Source organism: Emydura macquarii, unplaced genomic scaffold (assembly GCF_026122565.2).
Source record: "Emydura macquarii macquarii isolate MOO-44397 ecotype Brisbane River unplaced genomic scaffold, CSIRO-AGI_Emac_v2 contig_3240, whole genome shotgun sequence".
In the NCBI taxonomy this organism is placed as follows: Eukaryota; Metazoa; Chordata; order Testudines; family Chelidae; genus Emydura; species Emydura macquarii.
The window spans coordinates 3789051-3810908 of NW_027133377.1; the positions used below are offsets into that span (position 1 = coordinate 3789051).

The following is a 21858-nucleotide window of genomic DNA, read 5'->3' on the forward strand; positions in this document are numbered from 1 at the left end:
TGATGTAACTTCCCTGCTATGCCAACATAATAAAACCACTCAATGAGAGGTGTAGGGCTTATGTTGGCGTAGTAAGGGCGATGAAATATCAGTGTAGACACTGCATTCCTTACATTGGTTGTTGGACATCATTCTTGCCAATTTCACGGCACCGAAAGCTGGACAGCTAGAACCCAGCTGCCCCCTGCTCTCCTGGAGAGCTGATTAGCTGGACCCCGCTCCCAGTGGGTTGGGAAGCCCGAGTGGCTTCTCCACTTGCTCCCCACCGGGAGCCAGAGAAGCCATGGGGAGTGGGTAGGGGGGCAAGAAGCTGGGGCAGCTGGACCCCGTTCCCTGGGGGAAAGAAGGCTTGGGAAGCTTCCTCCGGCTCCCGGCGGGGAACGGGAGGGGAGAAGCCCTGCGCAGCTTCCCCCAGCTCATGGCGGGGAACAGCCCGTTGGGAACCTACTAGCCTGTGGGGCAGCTGGGCTCCCACCAGGGAGCTGCCAGCAGAGCTGAGAGACCGGGCTCTCAGCTCCCCACATTGCCCCTCTTAGGTTGGTGGAAGTGCTCCTCGTAAGGATACACATCACTGACCTAAGGAGGGTAGTGTGGACATCAGCCACCGCATAATCTAACATAGGTCGACTTATCCTAGTAGTGTAGACAAGTCTAACTTGATATCACTGCTAAAGACAAGATGGAACAGATTGATTAGGGTAAGTAGTTAATGCATATTTCAAGAGACCATTCAAGGTGACGTGGCCCATTAAAACCCCCTGTCATAGGAAGGAAAGAAAGGAGGCAGGGTGGGGGAGGAAGTAATAAACCTTAAACCCAGGGTCACACCCAAATACCCTCAAAGAATCTGCTTCAATACAGCAATAAACTCCCCTAAAACCGCACACCCCTAGTTATAACTTACCATGCCACACTAGTACCCAGCTTATCACACAGGTCATCAGCAAACAACTATAACACATACTTGATGGAGAACCCCATCCTGAAAGAAATCTTTTCTGAACCCCCTCATCTGGCTTTCAAACAATTCTCCCAGCCTCTCCAAGCTCATCATCAGAAGCAAGCTACACACAGACCAGGACACACCAACGCAAAGTCGCACCAGGCCCTGCCAGAACAACAGATACAAACCTTGCAAGACCCTATCAGTGGGAGAGCTTCTCCTGCCACCATAGCTACCGCTGCTTGCAAAGGTGGTTTTATTATGCCAATGGGAGAGCTCTCTCTCGTCAGCAGAGAGTGGCTACACGAGCAATCTTACAGCAGGACAGCTGCACCAGAACAGCTCAGTTTCTCAGGCCAGGTGTACACTATAGACATATAGTGGTATAACTATGTCGTGCAGGGGTGTGAAAAATCCACACCCCTGAGCAATGTAGTTATATCAACCTAACAACTCCCCATGTAGATAGCACTATGTCGACAAGAGAGCTTCTCCCAGTGACGTAGCTATCGACAGGAAAAGCTCTCCCGCTGGCACAGAAGCGTCTTCACAAGCTGTCGCGCTGTACCTGAAGACAAGCCCTCAGACCTGAAGAAGAGTTCTGTGTCAGCTTGTCTCTCTCAGCAGAAGTTGGTACAATAAAAGATATTACCTCACCCACCTTGAATCTCTACACCTTAAGATATGTAGGATGGTCTGACTAGAAACTGAATTGTGAACCAGATGCTCTGGAGAAATCCTGAGCTAGAGAAGGAAAACACAACTAAAAGAAAGGCAAACAAAATAAAGCAGAAAACAGTGACAAAGAGAAGAAACAGACCAACTCTAAATTAGAGAAGGAAGAGGAAAAAAGCAAGCCCAAAAATCAAAGAAAAGGAAGATGTTGAAATAAAAACTCAGTAATGATTAAACTTTACAGTTCATCACAAAAGAAAAGCATTAGCAGAGTTGGGATCCAGGACAGAAATTTTGGGTCAAGCAGTTTCAGAAGATATGAATGCTCTCCTGGAGCTTGCTCCCCACTGGGAGCCAGTAAGAAGGATCTGAATTTTGCATTAAATTGTTGTTTATTGGTTTATAATCTTAGGGAGAGAAAAGATTAAAATCATAAAGAAGAAAGATGTGGCATAGAGTTGAAACTGTAAAGTTCTTGGTCTTCCAGTTACCACAGAGGACCAAAATACATTGTATGACAAAGTTAATAAAGGGAGAAATTGCTGTGTAAGAGGTCATTTGCACATTCTCTACAAAAGCACTTGGAATCTGGTATCTCTGCTCATGCTACAATCTCTCAGTTAATTCTATAACACATACAAATTTCTAATCCGCAGATCTATTTTTGTAAAAATGTAATTTCCACTGCAGCACCCTCTTAGATATAACTTTGATTGGCTGAAAACTATCATGTTCATGAACATCTCCTTTACGAGACTATCATGAATACAAGAGAAACACAAATATATTAAAACCGTACTTAATTATACTTAATCATATATATTAACACCATGCATAAGAGATTTTAACACTTATCTGAATTTTAAAGGTATAAAAACAATTACTTCAAGCCCTGATCTTTCCAACAGTTAAATATACACTTAAATTACATGAGTTGTCCCACTGAAGTCAGTGAGACTACTCACATGTGTAAAGTTAAGCACATGCTTAATTGTTTGCAAGGATTGAGGGCTTTTTAGGAAAAAATAATTTTGTGTGCTATTAAATGATGCAAAGCAGAATTAGGGTATTTGGATTTATCTTTCAAACAGTTTTTATTGTTTTTATCTATAAGAACAACTATATAATAACACAGTATATTTAATCTATTTGATGGAAGTGTTATGATGATACATTTTTATGATATAAATATTACCGAGAGTTTTTTTAACCAAGTTTTATACTGATGGGTTAAATGAAAAACAAAACAAATAAAGAAGCAAAAGCTTTCAGTAAGTCACATTCTCCTGATTTACCATGTTTTTCAATTTCAGTCTACTTCAGACCATCTAACATTAAAGAGTCTTTTATGATATTCTCTCCTACTAAACAACTTTAGGCTTTTGTGTTTGTTAATAAAGTGACACCTGCTACAATTCAATTCAAGAAAAATAGTGCACTACCATTAATGAAACATTTTATGGAAGCCCTATAATAATACTAATATTAACCATGAATGATGTTAACTGTGAATATCACTAATGATAACTGACTCTTGATATGCCAGCAGTATCTACCAGATCCAGTTTTTAAAATTTGCTGTCAAGATTCTTCTGTTGCTTATCACTAGATGTAATAGTTGTAAGTACATTTGTGTTCGAGGTATATCAGTTCTAACTGAAATAGTTATATGAACTTAAATAAATTACTATTTGTTCAGAGCGTGTTTCAGTCCATAACAGTATTTATATGACAGTATTAGTTATACATCCATATATGTTACACAAAACTATTATATGTTATTTACATTTATATTTATGCTCATTTTACAAAGAAGCTTGATATGTAGAGAAATTCATTGACATGGATCACTGTGTTGAAAAAGACAGAAGAAAATGGTCAAGAAAATAAAAAATAAATATGCATGTTGGAATTTTGTTAACTGTCAATGTTTTCTAACAACAAAAACCCCCACGCATTTCTTAGAAGACTAAGATTTTCCATGATATTCTATTTTGATAATAGGCTTAAGAAAAAAAAAATGCAACTGATAAGTGTTCAGTCAACACGTTTAAATTCTTCAGTCTTATGGCCTGATCTAATGTAATGACAGATTTAAACACTTTAAATTCAGTTGGTAGGTGCAAATTATCTTATTTTCAGCTTGTCTCTATATGCAATGGCTTAAAAAACTTAATGTGTCCATTTCTAAACTTACCACAGCTTATCTGCCATTTTTGTACTTTACAAAGTACAGGTATTGCTCTGAGTATAGAATGAAATTTTCTGATATAAAATTCTTTGTGTTTATTTCTACCAAGATGATTGTGACAAAAGGTTATCATCGTTTCATAAAGAAAAAGTTATACTCAACAGTAAAACTTATTATTGCTATCTTATATCATAAAATAAAGTATTAACAACACAAAATGTTAATTAATTTCTAATTCTCTATTCTTTTATTTAGATTTCACGAAGGTTGATTGGACTTGATCCATCATTTTACGGAAAATTAATTATTTCAAATACATGCACCACTTTATACAACCTGCCTGATTTGCATTGAGGAAAATTCAGCAGAAGTAATTGAGGCACAAGCAAATACTGGCACTGACTGAACTCAATTTTCATTCCAAATTTCTGCAAAATCCCAAGACACAACAATATCAGATGCAAGGGGGAAAACAAACAAAAGCAATGTGAAAAGGGAACATGAAGAGAGAATATTACAAGAATCAGAGAACAAAGGGATAGCAAAACTATTTTAGTGCCATAGATGAACAGTGAGGGCTTCATTCAGGCAAGGTGGAATAAGATATCATATGGCATCCTGACAATTGATGTCTTCATTTAAATGTAAGAATTTACATTCTAATTAGAAAGAATTTACATCTTAATCAGAGGCAGCTGTATTATCTTGTTACTGTTTTTTTCAAAGGTAATGAACTAAAGTACTGCTGTGCTTTTTCAACCAGAAACTAAATAGACAGCATACAGTGCTATTTTATAGCCTACCTGCTGTAAGCTGTTATTAATATTTTCAAAGATTAAATTCTAACTAAAATCTTTTTAAAATAAAAATTGTATTTGACATCACTGAGAACAATAAGATAAAGACTTATTTAAAATATTTAACCAATACCCTTTCTAACTTACATTTTTATGTGTATGTACTTATCAAGGTATCATTAATATGGCACCAATAAAGCACAATGTTTCATTTTTAGGCTTCACTAACACAATATTATTTTAACCGTGTGAAAAGAAAGGCTTTTGAAATTAAGTTATCAATATAACATTCAAGAGACCCCTTTTCCCAGTTTTTATCCAGGGAGTAAAGTGTACCATAGTCCACTTAAAAAAACCCAACAGACTGGGACTGTTTTGTCAGAGATACATACAAATACAATTACATTTTAAATGAAAAATAAAATCAATTTTTGGTTACAAAGTGAACTCTGGCAATAGACATAAATGTGGGGCAGAGAACACTATAGCACTGCACCACCTGAAAACTGGCCCTCTGGTTTAGAATCGATTTACAATGCAAAGCAGGCCCAGAGTTAGTGGGACTTGAGTCAGCAGACCGGGGTTTGCAAGCCCAGGGCTTGAGCATCCATACTGCCTATTGACCTTAGGTTTAGAATTTCTGGACCGGATCCCAAACCTGGGGCTCCAGCATATCCATGCTGCAGTACACAGATCAGAGTCAAATCACTATTCCCAGGCTTCCTGGCACCCTCCTAAGCCATAGCTTCTCCTGGTTTGTGGTGCAGTGCAGGGAAACTTGACTATTCACCCTGCAAGTTACAGGAAGCTGTAGCCTGCCAAGTTCCCAACAGATCCTGTCAAGCCATCTTTTGGGTCTACATACTCCCGGCAACCGGAGCCAGCAACATGGAGGTGTTACTATTTGAATAGCTTCTCTTGCTTACGCTTTCACTCCTATTTCAACCAATGGGCTGGGCATCCGTGAGATGCTGATGGACATTCTGGCCTACCAAAGGCACCAGATGGAGTAGATGAAGAATGATACAGACATGGCAAAATCAAATTGTCTGATACTACTCATGACTCAGTGTAGCTGCTGATGTCCCAATGTAGACATTGTAGACAATGTAGCCATTTTTGGAGCAGGGCCACACGCACACACTGGTGGGATCACATCATCATACAGACTTGGGATGACCAGCAGTGGATTCAGAACTTTTGCATGAAGAAAGCTATATTTCTGGAGCTTTGTGAGCAGCTTGCCCTGACCCTCCAATGTCATGACACATGAATGAGAACATCCATACCAGTTCAGATGTTGCTATAAACATCTGGAAGCAGGCTACCCCAGATTGCAATGCTCCATTACTAATCAGTTCAGCACTGGAAAGTCAACAGTGGGTAAAGTGATCATGGAGGTTTCGGAGGCAATCAGCCATGTGATTTACCCAAAGGTGGTGGGCATAAACAATATCCCTGAAATAACTGCTGGTCTTGAGAGAATGGGGTTTCCAAACTGTGCCAGCACCATTGATGGGATTCATGTGTCCATAGTTTGCCCTCCTCAAGAAGCAGGAGTCCATAAAACACAAAGAGTATTACTCCATATTTATGCAGGCCTTTATGGACCACAAAGGTTGTTTTATTGATGCCAGTGTGGGATGCAATGGAAAAATTCATGATGCTAGGGTTTTCCAATGATCAGGAGTCTATATTCATGACAGGTTGGGATACTGTTCGCACTAAATGACATTGTCATAAATGGAGTTACTGGCCCCACTGTTATCTTAGAGAACTTCGCACACCCCATTGTCTTGGCTTATGAAACCATACCCTGATTTCAGAGGGCCAGGCAAAAGAAGATTCAGTAATGCTCTCAGCAGTTGCAGAGTGGTAACTGAATGTGCATTTGGCAGACTGAAATCCTGCTGGTGCTATTTACAGACACATTTGGATGCCTGTGTCATCAATATTGTCTGCATTATTGTGGCTTGCTGTGCTCTTCATAATCTTTGTGATGCCAAAGATGATTCATTTGCTACTGAATGCAGCTATGATAGTAATGGATTGCTGAACCTGTGTACTCAACCAGAAAGGGTACCTATCACAGCTGGGGCAGAATGCACCCACTCAACACAAGTCAGGGATGCTCTGTGCTCCCACATATTGGATTTGTATGGGCCAATAGAATAGGGAGAACAGTACATTTATGAATGTGCTTGTACAGTCTTTACAGTAAATGAGGCACTGTCACATCATGAAATTAAATGTGTGTGTGCGGGGGGGTGTGGATTGCCATGCACTGTAGTTATGAATGATATGACTGTTTATGAAATGGGGGTCAGGGATGAGTTGCAAGAACTGTGGATTTTCAGTATGGCTTGATGTAGAGAAATGTAATGAGAAATAGTCTTTGCATATAATTTCTTAGTTGTCCCTTTTCATAGGTTTACCTTTGTTAGTTGAAATACACTTTATATGATGTGATGCAGTGATGGCAATAAAATTTCTTAAAATAAAAAACATTTATTTCTGAACATATATTAGAAAAGCACAATATTAAACCATTGTTACAGAGGCCAGCTGCCATTAGCACACCAAAACACCAATAATAAACCAACATCAAAATCTTTAACAAAAACCAAGTGCCTGACATTGCAAATAGTGAAACCAGTTCCAAACAATAAATCCCCTACTGTTATATATGCCTCCATTCTCTATTCCCTTTCTTTCATGCTTAGAGTGCACTTTGGCTGCTGCAGTGGGGAGGAACTGTTCACAGGGGTGGGGGTCTATATGGGAGTGAACATGCAGTGGAGAATGGGTCAGCATGGGGGATTTTTCCTGTTTGGTTCCTGTTAAGTTCCAAATGCATGGACAATCCTACCATGTAATTTTCCAAAGTGTTCCTGGTCTGCAGCACATGGAACCATGGAGGGGACTCAAGATGTCGTCCGGGTGCAGAAGAAGTCTGTATTCTGGTGGCCATAAGCACAAGTAGTCTCTCAAACAGGTCTTTCTGCTAGACTCCCTCAACCTCTTTTCAGTCTCCACTTTGAATTCTGTCTGGTAGTGATGGTGGTGATGGTGATTCCAGGGAATTGGTATGCAATCCACCATTAGCGGATACATGCTGCGGCCAGAGTCTTGCAATAAATTTTGCATTGGGTAATAAACCAGAAATCCCTCACATCTCTATATTAACAACAACAATCATGGAGCCAAAAACTTACCATGCTCAGGGGCTAGAAAGTCACGCTCCCAGTTGACCAGGTTGTTGTAAAATTCTTGTGGCTCAGTGCTTGATGCAGTACTCAGCACCTGGTCAAACTCCTTGTAAAAGAGGTAGGATGATGGTGAGTTCTCAAGAGTGTGATTTTCATTCCTGACTTTCTGGTAGTCGGTCTTTAACTGCTTAATCTTACTGGTCCAGTGACTCTCCAACACTGCCAGCTTCTTCTCCATTATTTAGTACACATGGTCATTCCTGGAAATCTTGCTAATGTCCAACCGTTTGCTTGCCTCGCACCAGAGATTAACCAAAATCTGTCTGAGCTCCCATTACCTGCTAAAAGAGTGCTTGGCAAAGGATTTATTTCTATCAGTGACAACTTCCTGGTGCAAGTGCTGGAGCAACCAACTAGAGGCCATGCTCCTCTTGACCTGCTGCTCACAAACAGGGAAGATTTGGTAGGGGAAGTAGAAGTGGCTGGCAACCTAGGCAGCAGTCACCATGAGATGGTAGAGATCAGGATCCTGACAAAAGGAAGAAAAGAGAACAGCAGGATACGGACCATGGACTTCAGAAGAGCAGACTTTGACTCCCTCAGGGAGCTGATGGGCAGGATCCCCTGGGAAGCTAATATGAGGGGGAAAAGAATCCAAGACAGCTGGCTATATTTTCAAGAAATCTTATTGAGGGCACAGGAACAAACCATCCCGATGTGCAGAAAAAATAGCAAATATGGTAGGCGCCCAGCTTGGCTTAACAAAGAAGTCTTTGGTGAGATTAAACACAAAAAGAAGCTTACCAGAAGTGGAAGCTTGGTCAGATGACTAGGGAGGATAAAAACACTGCTCGAACATGCAGGAATGAAATTAGGAAGACCAAAGAGCAATTGGAGTTGCAGCTAGCAAGGGACATGAAGGGGAACAAGAAGGGTTTCTACAGGTATGTAATCAACAAGAGGAAGATTAGGAAAAGTATGGGCCCTTTACAGAATGGGGGAGGCAACCTAGTGACAGAGGAGGTGGAGAAAGCTGAGGTACTCAATGCCTGTTTTGTCTCCGTCTTCACAGACAAGGTCAGCTCCCAGACTACTGCACTGGACGGCACAGAATGGGGAGGAGGTGAACATCCCTCAGTGCTGAAACAACAGGTTCAGGACTATTTAAAAAGATTGGACATACACAGGTCTATGGGGTCAGATGCAATGCATCCGAGGTTGCTGAGGGAATTGGCTGATGTGATTTCAGAGAGATTGGCTATTATCTCTGAAAGCTTGTGGCAATTGGGGGAGGTCCCTGATAATTGGAAAAAGGCAAATATAGTGCCCATCTTCATGAAAGGGAAGAAAGAGGATCCAGGGAACTACAGACTGGTCAGCCTCACCTCAATCCCTGGAAAAAATCATGGAGCAGGTCCTCAAGGAATCCATTTTAAGGCATTTGGAAGAGAGGAAGGTGATCAGGAACAGTCAACATGGATTCACTAAGGGAAAGTCATACCTGACCAACCTGATTGCCTTCTATGAAGAGGTGACTGGCTCTGTGGATGTGGGGAAAGCAGTGGACATGATATACCTTGACTTTGGCAAAGCTTTTCATACAGTCTCCCACAGTATTCTTATCAGCAAGTTAAAGAAGTATGGGTTGGATGAAATGGATAGAGAGCTGGTTAGATCATCAGGCTCAACGGGTAGTGATCAATGGCTCCATGTCTAGCTGGCAGCTGATCACAAGCAGAGCACCTCAGGGGTCGGTCCTGGAGCTGGTTTTGTTCAACATCTTCATTAATGATCTGGAGGATGGGGTAGATTGCACCCTCAGCAAGTTTGCAGATGACATTAAGCTAGGGGGAGTGGTAAATACCCTGGAAGGTAAGGATACGATACAGAGTGACCAAGACAAATTGGAGGATTGGGCCAAAAGAAATCTGATGAGGTTCAACAAGGACAAGTGCAGAGTCCTGCACTTAGGACGGAAGAATCCCATACAGACTGGGGACCGATGGACCAGGCAGCAGTTCTGCAGAAAAGGACCTGGGAATTACAATGGATAAGAAGCTGGATATGAGTCAGCAGTGTGCCCTGGTTGCCAAGAAGACTAATAGCATATTGGGTTGCATTAGTAGGAGCATTGCAAGCAGATCGAGGGAAGTGATTATTCCTCTCTATTTGGCAGTGGTGAGGCCGCATTTGGAGTATTGTGTTCAGTTTTGGGCCCCCACTACAAAAAGGATGTGGACAAGTTGGAGAGAGTCCAGCGGAGGGCAGCAAAAATGATTAGGGGGCTGGAGCACAAGACTTATGAGGAGTGGCTAAGGGAACTAGGCTTGTTTAGTCTGCAGAAGAGAAGAACGAGGGGGGATTTGATAGCAGCCTTTAACTACCTGAAAGGGGGTCCAGGGAGGATGGAACTAGGCTGTTCTCAATGATAGTAGATGACAGAACAAGGAGCAATGGTCTCAGGTTGCAGTGGGGGAGGTCCAGGTTGGATGTTAGGAAAAGGTTTTTCACTAGGAGAGTGGTGAAGCACTGGAATGGGTTACCTAGGGAAGTGGTGGAATCTCCATCTTTAAAGGTTTTTAAGCTGTGGCTTGACAAAACCCTGGCTGGGATTATTTTGCTGAGGTTAGTCCTGCTTTGAGCAGTGGGTTGGACTAGATGACCTCCTGAGGTCCCTTTCATCTCTAAACTTCTGTGATTCTATGATTACAAATGCAGAAGAAAGTTCACTCTGCTTACAGCTTAGCAATCAGAACAAAATGGAAGAGTTAAGTGTCAAACAGCTGTACATGAACCAGGAGGGTTGCTTCCATTTCCTGGGAGTCAATTGCCCACTGTTGGGATAGAAAAGACAAAGGACATTGTCCTATGGGGCTGTGGTATAGCATTGATGGATTCTCAGGACCCCAGTCTGGAAGTTCTGGACTGTGTCTAAACTGGAAAAGAAGGGAATTTGGGCCTCGGCCCCGACAGGACTCAGGCTTGAATCCTCTGCCCTTGCAGGAGCCTGGCCCTGGCCCAGGCCCACGATAGACAGAATTGTGTGTAGATGGCAGTGACGGGCTTGAACCTGAGTCTGACCCTGAACTTACTTTGTAGTGTAGACATGGCTTTAGAGACTGGACACTGACTCAAGAGATCTGGGTTCACTTTCCAGCTGTGCCACAGACTTCCTATGGGACCTCCGGAAAGTCCTCCTTTGTGCCTCAGCTCCCCATCTATAAAATGGGGATACTAATCCTTCCTGTCTCCCACTCTGTGACTCTTTTGTCTATTTAGATTAGAAGATCTTGGGGCAGGGATTGTTTGTTACCATGTGCATATTCAGTGTCCAGCACAATGGGGTCCGCATAATAAGATATTAAATTAGGCTGGAGAAGTCATACTGCTTTCCTTTTCATTCTGAAACAATTTTTGTCCATCAATATTTTCATACATCATTAATACAAATAATGAAAAGCCAATTCACCACCTAAATGTTCTAGATATGAGAGTGATCAGAGTGACATGTTCAGACTACAAGGTGGAACCAGCATATCCTGATCTGATGGTATAATAATGTAGTAGTGGTCTGCAAAAGCAAGTAATAGGAGAACCAAGTAGAAAGATTTGAAGGGATCCCTTTCTAGTGGATTAAAATATAGTCAGCATCAGCCAGAATGACTCGCATCATAAGACAGACAAACATACTGGCAGAATACCTGAATGATTTTTGCACTGAGGAAATGGGAAATGAAAACTATTCAGTTTGATAAATGGAATGGACAAGTTTGTCTACAAAGAATCACCAACCTCATCATTGTAAAGGTGTATAGCAGATCACAGAATAGGTAATTGTAGTTGCATATACTTCTGAAAAGGAGAACTTTTGCTGACCTACTATACACTCTTCCTTGAATGCCAATCATTCAAAAAAACAGTCCTTCACAGCAATTCGGGATTCCTTCTTTGAATGCTTAGATTTTTTTTTTTGTATTTCTCAACTAATAAGTAGCACTTTGCTGCTGTGAATCAGTCAAATAGGGTAGAGAGGAAGTGGATGGGACTGTTTTGTCTTTATCAGAGGCAATGGCCATAAAAACGTAACTTTGCTTTACTCATGGTACCATATAAATCAGCATCAGCATTATCCTGATGAAATGGATGTCTATTGTTGAGAAAGTGAAAGTTAATGCTTCCAAGTTTACAAACAGCGTAAAGCCACACAACACATCATGAAGAATCAAAAAGAGGTTTGATATAATTATCAGCATGACCTTCCCATTTGATGGCAGTGCCATGATTTCTTGAACCTGCCTTATTTGTGTTTTGAAAACTGAAAGATTCCAGTAGCATCGCAACACATTTATAATACTCTTTTTTTTCTCAACAACAGATCTTAACTACATACTCCTTCTTAAACACTAGGATGAATTCCATTTAGTTCATGAAGCTGATTTAAAATGGTCTTTATTGATACCATATTATAGCAATGCTTCACTCGTTCTGAAGTCAACCAGGCTACTGGATGTATAGCCAATGTCAGCTTATTTTAATGTTTTCTTTTTTAAAATAAGGTACAATATAAAGTATTCACTGAATCTGCTTCCAGTATTTTACCATCTGCTGCAGCTTGCTCTTACATTTATTTTGTAAGATTCTAACTGACCTTTCACTGGTCTTTTCTTTTGGTAGTACGGAAACAAAGACTGTAGAAGCGATGTTTGACATGTTTCTAACTATGCCTAGTGCAATAGCAAATTACAAATCTTTAAAATACAAAATTTTGGTCTTAATTTAAGAGTTAGAAAAATGGATACCAGACACCATTGTAGGCTTCAGGCTCCTTTCTCCTTACTCTTGCCCTTTGAGGTTCCATGGGGATAAGGCCCAGGGCCTTACAAAAATACTGTCTATATTTTTGCCTCTGTGGTTCTGGGACTTCAGCAGCATACAACAAAAACTATTTCTATAATTTTATATGTACACTATAAGCTTACTGTTATTTGCAAGCCCAACTGTTTTCTCTTTAAATGAATCATACTGTTTTAGTAGCTTCTTTGTCAATGGGGAAAAAAGCGATCTGTACCCAAATTTGGAATAACTAATGTTTGCCTAACACCTGAAGAATCTTGAAGCCTCCAAAGACATGAAAGCAACAGCAGCATCTCAGAAAGCAGGATAGGTGCCCAAGTTCAAGATTAATAAGAGCTGAAACCATTCCTGAAAGGTATATAGGAAAACAACAACAGACAGATATTTTGTAGACATGTCTACATGGATGTCCAACTGCCATCTCAAATTTGATCTCCCCAAAAAATAAACTTGCTTCCTCCACCTCCCTTCTGTATCTCAATGAAAGCTTTGTTTTCCTTCCTTTTGTAAAAGGCCCATTCAATTCAACAAAAAGTAACAGTTTAGTCCTAGGACTCCAGGCTGGGAAATTGCTGCTTTATTCAACTGCAGCACAAGAGAGTGGGGAGGGAAATAGGAATTTACAAAACAGGAAGTAATGGAGGAGTAGAGCGTGGCACCAACCCATAATACTTTGGGTAAACCACTTAACTCTATCATGATCACTGTACTATATATCCTATTTTCCCAATCCATTACTGCACTGTAATATTTGTCTCTTCTTTTGCAATGTATCCAGTTGCTTGCTGAGTTCTGTCATTTCTTCCTCTTTAACACCACCAAAACTCACCCTTTGCTCACTGCCCTGAATTATAAAATCATTGTCAATACTACTGTCATCTCTAATCTTATTTTCATTGATATGCTGGGTGACCCCCTTGCTTGTTGCCTCTCCAGTCTGGGGGCAATGCTGCTGCTACAATCATCTTCTACTTCCCGTGATCTGATCACATTCACCTGCACTCTGAATACTTTCAGTAGTTTTTTCTCTCTCTCATCAAATTCAAGCTCTTGTCCTCTTCCTCTACTTACATCTCTGTTCTAATGTTGCTTAATACTCCTTCCTCTCTCTGTATTCTTCTCAATTCCATCATTTTACTCCCCTCATATCCTTTAACTATTTTCTATTTCATGCCTTCTGTTATGTTGTTTCCTATGCCTAGAACTGTCTCCCTGCTACCATCCACCAAGCACCCACTCTCGCCTCCTTTAAATCAACCTCATATAATCCCTCCTTTCTTTAAATAAGTAAAAATCTTCTCACCCTCTCTTGAAGGCTGTCATATCTTTTGTTTTGTCTTAGATTTTAAGCTCTTTAGGACAGAAAATGTGTCTTTCGTAAAACACTGTAATTTTATTGCACTATACACAGTAAATCTTTTGTAATAACAGGATTTGAGTGGAGGTTAATGCTGCTTCTTACAGTGTTAACTTCCCCTCTTCACCTTTACCAGCTGTTACAAAGGAAATGTGAAGCAATGGAGATTGAACCATGGCAGCATGGCTTCTTACTGACCTATCCTGCTGGGGGAGAGTTGGGGAAGCACAAAGTTGCCTGTCCATGTGAAGCCCCTCAGATATCTGGGGAAGGACCTTGACTTTCTGGACAAACCTTATCCCTCAAATGGTATGAAGGCTTTGTCCCCTTAGGTGACCAGATAGCAAGTGTGAAAAATCAGGACAGGGCTGGGGAGTAATAGGCACCTATATAAGGCAAAGTCCTGAATTTCGGGACTGTCCCTATAAAACCTGGACATCTGGTAACCCTATGTCCCCTTCCCATCCACAAAGCTGTGAACTACTTCCCCTTGTGGGGAGAGTGCTCCTGAAATTTCAAGTTAATTTTTAGAGCAATTTTACCACTACTATATTTGTTTTTAGTGAAATGGGAACATACACAATGGTTTTCAAAACCTGCAGGATGTAGACTTCTCTGTATTTTAAAGTTGTTCTGTGTCTAAATCTTTTGAATGTTCTGTGAGAACCAGACATTAATGTATCTTGAAATAACGAATTAACCACTACTCTGGATATACTAAAGAATAGGGAGTGATGAAGTATAAGAGTAGTCTTCAGGCCAATCCAACAAAGGAAACAGCAGGTTTTTTGTTATCTTTCAAAAGTGTAAGGACAGCTTTTAGAAAAACTTTTGCTTATTGTGCTGCTTCCAGTCTATGCTCTTCTACTAGTTTACCGTATGTCCCTATGCAGTATGACATTAATACAGTGCATAGCTGACAATCATGTTTTGAAGACTAGGAATGATATGAACCCATTTTTATTCAAATGTTTCCTTTTGTATATTTAATTGTCTTCAATTTTAATTCTGCAAGCTTCTATGATTAAATACTAGTTTACTCCCAAAACAAAACAAAAAATGCAAAGGACTTAAGATATTAGCTGGCTTGATTTTTGAAGGCAGAATGAACACCTGGAACCCCCATTTGGGTTTTAATGAGAACTGGAGCTCCTCAGCATCTCTGAAAATCAGGCCATAGGGCTGAGCAATCATTAGAGATAATTACTTGTATAGATACATAAGCACAGCTAGATACATCCAGAACCATCATATATGAAGAGATTCTCACCCATCACTTCCAAAATAATGAGATAGTATTAGTACAGACAAACTCTACATAAGAGATGGCTTGTGACATTAAAATCTCTATCAGGAGGATGCCACTGGAGGCCAACACCTATCTGCTGTTAGTACCAAGCACTGTGAGTGGAGGCTGTTGTCAGCCCTCTTCATCCTTTCTTGGAGCATTATGATCTTCAGGGGTGTTTGTGGTCTGTTCCCTACCTTTTCCTCCTTTTTGCCCCCTTAATATCTTCCCTTTGAGTCATCCAGTCCCTACAGAGATCCTACTGCACATATATTTCTGAAGATGTACCATAAATACTGAAGGTGCAACACACAGTTATGTTGGAGAAGGTTAACATATTTTTTTGTTGAAAATTTAGTTATTTGTCGCAAGGCAAATAGGTTTTATGGCCAGCAATTTTCAACCTATCTTGAAAAAAAATCTATTCCTGTTGCCAAAGGACTACGACATAGTAGGAAATCTAACCCCAAAAGTCATATTCACCACTTCAACACAGAGTTACAGGATAATGACTACAATAAAAAAAAAAAAAATCAACATTTACCCTGTGTAGTGAGCTGGTTGAAAAAAAAGCTTAACACAGGAAACATTGTAAAAGTTGTGTGTCAAATTCAGCCCTCCTGTAAGAAGATGTAACCCAACTGAAGATAGCAGAGTTGTGCTTACTTAGACTAGGAAGGAGTTTGTTCCTCTCTGTTTAATTGATATGCACACTTTTTCAAAATAAGTAATCACTGTATTTGTGATGCATCAATACACAGTATAATCTTTTATTTCCCATAACATTCCTTCATCTTTCATATAACGCTGATCTACCTCTATTTCAGATTTTCAGTTTTGAGTGATAAAACACCACCAAAAGAAAATTTGAGACTTTGTGATTATTTGATAACCACTGGAAAAATGCCCCATCAAAATGCACAATTATTTTCATGCTACAATTTATTATAAAGAGGATATTTCTCAACTGAAGACTGCAAGAAACAAGAAAATCATATAAGTCATTAATGCTTTAAAATAAACAGAAATTATGAGTCTAATTTGTAATGACCCAAATGTATATGACATTAGTCCTTTCTCCTAAAAACATATATGAAAATCCTGTGAAATACTCTAGTGAAATCTGACATTCCAAAAATGTATCCATTTATTATCTGCACTATGTGCTTGTTCTGTCAGTAATGATGAAATTTAAAAAAAAATATAAAAAATTCACAATATGAACTTTTTTAATCCTTGAGCTATTAATCCTTTTGATCAGAAAGCTATCAGTAGATTACCTTTAGATATGTTAATCCTTGCTACTATAATATCGATTTATGTTACATTTATGGCATAAAAATGAAAAAGGTGGATAATTTAAGATATACAAATATTTAAATCAGTTATGCACTGGGTTTCACTTTTAAAAAAGTTTGCATACTTAAAATAAGCACGAGAAAATGGCAACACAGTGTATATTAGGAGCGGACATATGCATTTCCCCCCCCAGATATTAGTAATTACTATTTCCAGATTATATCAAATCTAGTAATATTGGAGTCATTTTGGCAGTTCTACTATTTCTGATTTTTGTGTTTGTGGGTTATTGATTGAGACACATGTAGACATGAGCTATTCCTGTAGAAGGACTGACTTGCTGGTTCAGGAAACAATAATTTAATACAGCAATCACTTCTGTCATTATATTATCACATGTTTAAAGGGCTTCCCAAATAATATTACAGAGGTTAAAATCCACCCATAAGTACAGTCTTATTATTACACATCTTCTTTTATAATTTGATGTTTTAGTCTCATGTCTCTTCATTAAGGGGTTGTAGCATACTCCTATTATTAGCCCTTCAATCTTTCTATCTTGGTATAACTGAAAAACATAACTAAAACAATGTCTTGTAATGTAATCATTCAAGGCTAATCCTCAACTCTTATTCATGTGAGTAGTCCCCTTGATTTAGAAGGAATTACTCAGCAAGTAAGGATGACTTGTGTGAATAAGAATTGTAGGACTGTGCCACAGGTCAGCATTATAAAGGCATAATTTATTTTATGGTTAAACTTTCAGTATGGTGTTTGGGAAATTAGCCTTAAACTAACTTTAACATTAACGGGAGCTCTGATTAACGTATCCTGCACCCCACTGAAAACTTTAAACTAACTAAACCCTTATATTACAAGTATAAACCACTGAACAAATTTGTATTAGCACTATAAAATCATTATTTAATATTTATATTACAGTAGTACCCAGAAGCCCCAAGGGGGATGAGGGTCCCACTAGGTTAAGCTCTGCGCAAACACATGATCACTGCCCCAGTGAGATTACAACTAATAACACAAGTAACATATGAAACATAGAAGGAGATGTATATTAAAAAAACTATAAAAAGATCAACATAAACTCATGCCAGCTAACCCCATATGGCACTCAAGCTACTTTCTAATTATTTGGTTGTTGTTGCTGGATTTGCTGGCGGTGGGGCGGGGTGTGGCATTTTGGCAGAGGTGAGTCTTGGGGAAAGATCTGAAAGAGGAGGAGATCAGCTCAGGGAGGGTGTTTCACTCATAAGAGGTAGTGTCAAAGAAAGCACAGAGTGCATGTGTGAAGTTGGAAAATGTTCTAGCAGTGCTGCTGGAGTGGAGGAAGGGATGACTGCAGTGGGGTGGTTTAGACTATCGGGGTTACTGAATTTTGCTTCTATCTATTATTTCAAATGAAGATGAATCACTGTATTTTTGGTATTCCCAACCATACACAGGCACTAAATATTCCTCTATAATACTGATCTATAAAGCTACCTCTCTTGTGTTTGTTCTCTGGACCATCCCATACCCCTGTATTGTGCATTGCTGTTTTTACTATAATAGTTTTCTTTTTTCACATACCTCTCTATTTGTAAGCAAATATTTTAATAGACTTTGGCTCTTAATACTTTCAGTGCTTGCTTATATTCCCCTTCTTCCCCACTGTTTCCTAACACAATGAAAGGGTCTTTGACAAGGGAGAATGTGAATTATATCACCCCTCCCAGTAATACCCACATCCCCATTTGAGATTTAACTACATTTCAAGAAATACCATGGCCAAAAGGTGGTACTTCTAAGAATAAGTGCGATTTCTCAGCAGGATACCTAACCAGGCTGTTTCTGGTATGACATAGTTTCATTCAGTTCAGAATACGACTCAATACAAATTCAGTTTACCCATTATAAGTTATTTACATTAACATAGGTACTATATAATACAGCATGACAATTTATCCCATAAAAGTATAATGAAAGAGAAATTAAATGACTTTGAAAAAAGGGGTCATCTGATTTTGATTACTATTTAAAAAGATAAAATCTACTAAATATAAAATTTAAGAGTGGATATACTTTTCTGAGCATGGAAAAAGTGTGATTTTATGTTACTTGGATATCAGGTAAAAAAAGAGGACAAAACCAGCATCCTCACCAGCTAGATTTTCACCATGCACCTTCATACATTCTATAGTCTTCTCTGATGATTCTGTCCCAAGGAAATAGGACCAATAACTCATGCAAGAAACTCTTTGGAGGTTACATTATGATGTGTGGAAAAGCAAAACTGTTAGTATAATTTAATTATTATTGTATGGACAAGGTATCATTATTTTGAATAGTAAATGTGTTGTGACTACATATGTTGTAGGCTCATGCTACATTTTTTCTTTCACATATCAGCACAAATATAACCCCTTTTTCTTTAACATGCATCCAGTTGCCAGCAACAGGATATGTTGTGATTGTAAGCACCGATCTGAGATGAATCAACCAGAATAGATCAACATAAAACATAAGTTCCAGTGTCTACTGCTCTACATGATAATATTTCAGGTTGTGAAACTTTCATCACATAGCCTCATCTCTTGGGGTAAAGGAGTAAAAGGGTGAAACACTACATTCCTGGCCTCTCTGAGAACTAGCCTACAATGATCCATATCAGCTCTAGGTAACAGATTCTATTCCAAACCAGGGTCCAAATTCATCTCTGGTAGAACTCCATTGAAATCAATGCAATTACACCAGGGATGAATTTGACCGTAGGTTACTAGAATTCTGGAGAGACATTTCCTATTCACAGTACAAAAAAAACACCCCCACAATTAAACAATCAGACACTGGGCAGAAAATAATGTTATTTGTTAGAGTTCAAACTAGAACATAATTACCATAAAAATTACCATAGCAAACCCATTTGGAAGTAATATTACTAACTGTAACAATAGCTCAGAAATGTTATGTTTTGTAAGTTGGCTCATGCACTAAGAAGGATAAATACAAAATTAGTTATATAAACTTCCTTCACAAAGATTTTTTTTAAAATAGACCTATAACTGTAAATTTTGGCTTTTTCAAATTCTAAGTATATCTTAATATTAAAGTGCATGTGTGCTTCCTGCCTTCTGGTTCTCACTGTCAAAAATATACAGCTGTACTTAGTAAGACAAGCCTAGATTTAAGTATTGACTTTTATAACAAAACCTGAAGATAAAATGAGGCTTGGATTAATTTATAAAAGAGAAAATGATGTACTAAAAGCAAGACACTAAATCAATTTTAAACACCAAACACAATTTATGTCTGACTTTAAAACTCATCCTCAAAACATTAATCTACACAAAGGCTAGAAACTGAATGAGGCATAATTTGTGAAACTGATACCTTTCATCACAACCTCTAGCTGAAAAGGTCATTAGATATATTATATCTAAGTGAGCAGCTTATCCCTGCTTCATTACTGATAATTAAGGCAAGTAATATTTTCTTGACAGTAATGTGTCCAGTAAGAGATATAGTCTAGTTTGCATAAAATAGGCATTAATTACCAGAGTAGTACCACAGATAAAAAAAAATTAAGTACCTATGTAACATGGTTTCATTATTTTTTCTTCATTTCCTTTAAGAATTAGCAGGCTCAGAAACATAATGACTATATTAAGAAATCCATTTTCAAGCATCTATTAAAATCCATAATACACATTACACATAGATATTTGTACAAATACATAAACAAAAATGAAGACATTTAAAATTTATTTATTTATTTAAAATTCTTTATATCATCTTGCATTAGCAAGTGAGTGGTGGATGTAATACACAGATCAAGTAGCAGATTAACATTTGGGACATTTTAAAATAATGTTTTAGCATCCATGTGTAGGTCGCAGAAGGGAAAGATCACAGATCTGTAGCTTCATAGGTTCTGATTCATAGACCCATTTCAGGGTCATTTATGTTTTAATTTATATTTAATTTTATTTATATAAATAGAAGTTTTGTTGTTATATAGAATAACTTACGTCAATTGAGAAAATGCTTATCTCTGATCACTTGTGTGTCTTTGTGTGTCTGACAGAACCAGAACAGGGGTCAATAAGTGAGTAAACTAAAGCTCATGCTATTGAGCAGAAGATCAGTCTTTACATCAAACACCCATCACGACATACATCACTGAAACTTGATTGTATGACTAACCTGAGTGGGTACCGGCACAGCTATTTTTGTGATGCATGATCCCAGAGGTGGAAGAGAGGACAGATACCTATTCTTTTCATATTCAACTTCATAATTGTAAGAGAGGTCCCATTATGAGAATGAATTTATTCAAGTCCATTCATTTACCATGCAAATACTGTAAAAAATTCAATGTGGGAAGTCTTGTGCTCTAGAATCTACCAGACATCCTCCCTCTTAACCAAGATTCTGCATAGCCTGGGGTTGGAATTCCCAAGACACACTATACTGGAGATAGAGATCAATATCCATACAGTCAATTTCTCCACACTGGCTCAGGATCTGTCTAACATGACAATTAAGTGGGTCTCAAGACGGTCACAGGTCCAACTTACACATCCAGACACAACTTGGACTTAAATCATTCAGCTGGTGTGTAGACATTGAAGGTATAGTTAAAACATTCCTAACAGGGTCTGAGATCCTTACCAACTACAAACTTAATCAGGTCCTTCCAGCCATTAGTTAAGTAAACCAATGACATTGTTCCATCATTGGAAACATAATGTGAGTGAACTTATAGTGTATTCCAGCTTCAGAACAAGTGCACTGGTAGGCTGGTAAGACACCACAACTGTCTGTTGATTATAAGCATGACATCTACTCCCTAACAATATCCACTCCCTAACACTGAACCAGGGTGACCTCTGCAATCCATGACAGATGAAATTGGAGGGTGGGAAATTGAAAGATACTTCAAAGTATTTTACAGTTTTGCATTTATTTTTAATTTTTATAGTAAGATGTTGATCCTTATCACCCCTCATTGTAAGGTGATGAATCACTCCTGTGCTAGGCTGCAGCCAATCCACAAACCAGGAACTGGTCTGATGACTCTCAGGGCAGGTATATAAGACGCACAGGAGCAACTGAGTCTGCTCAATGTCACTTAAGAGCTTGGAACTCTTTCCTGCCTGACATGGCAACAGGCTCTCCAAGCCTTAGCCTTGCTCTTGCTCAAGCCCTGTTCCTAGTCCTGCTCTAGCCTTATTCTCACTCCAGCCTT

General features: G+C 38.9%; 1 protein-coding gene across 2 annotated transcripts in view; it reads right to left on the reverse strand.

Annotated features, from left to right (window-relative positions):
* The window catches only part of ELP4 (elongator acetyltransferase complex subunit 4), a 256406-nt gene that overhangs the window by 68566 nt on the left and 165982 nt on the right, over window positions 1–21858 (reverse strand). Inside the window, exon 10 of one of the 2 annotated variants that reach the window (XM_067532073.1) lies at window positions 2818–3468. The exons of the other annotated variant lie outside the window; for it this stretch is intronic. Coding sequence (XP_067388174.1) covers window positions 3466–3468 — 3 coding nt within the window. The 3' untranslated portion in view covers window positions 2818–3465. Of the gene's footprint in view, window positions 1–2817; window positions 3469–21858 lie in introns of those variants that run through there. 2 annotated transcript variants of the gene reach the window in all.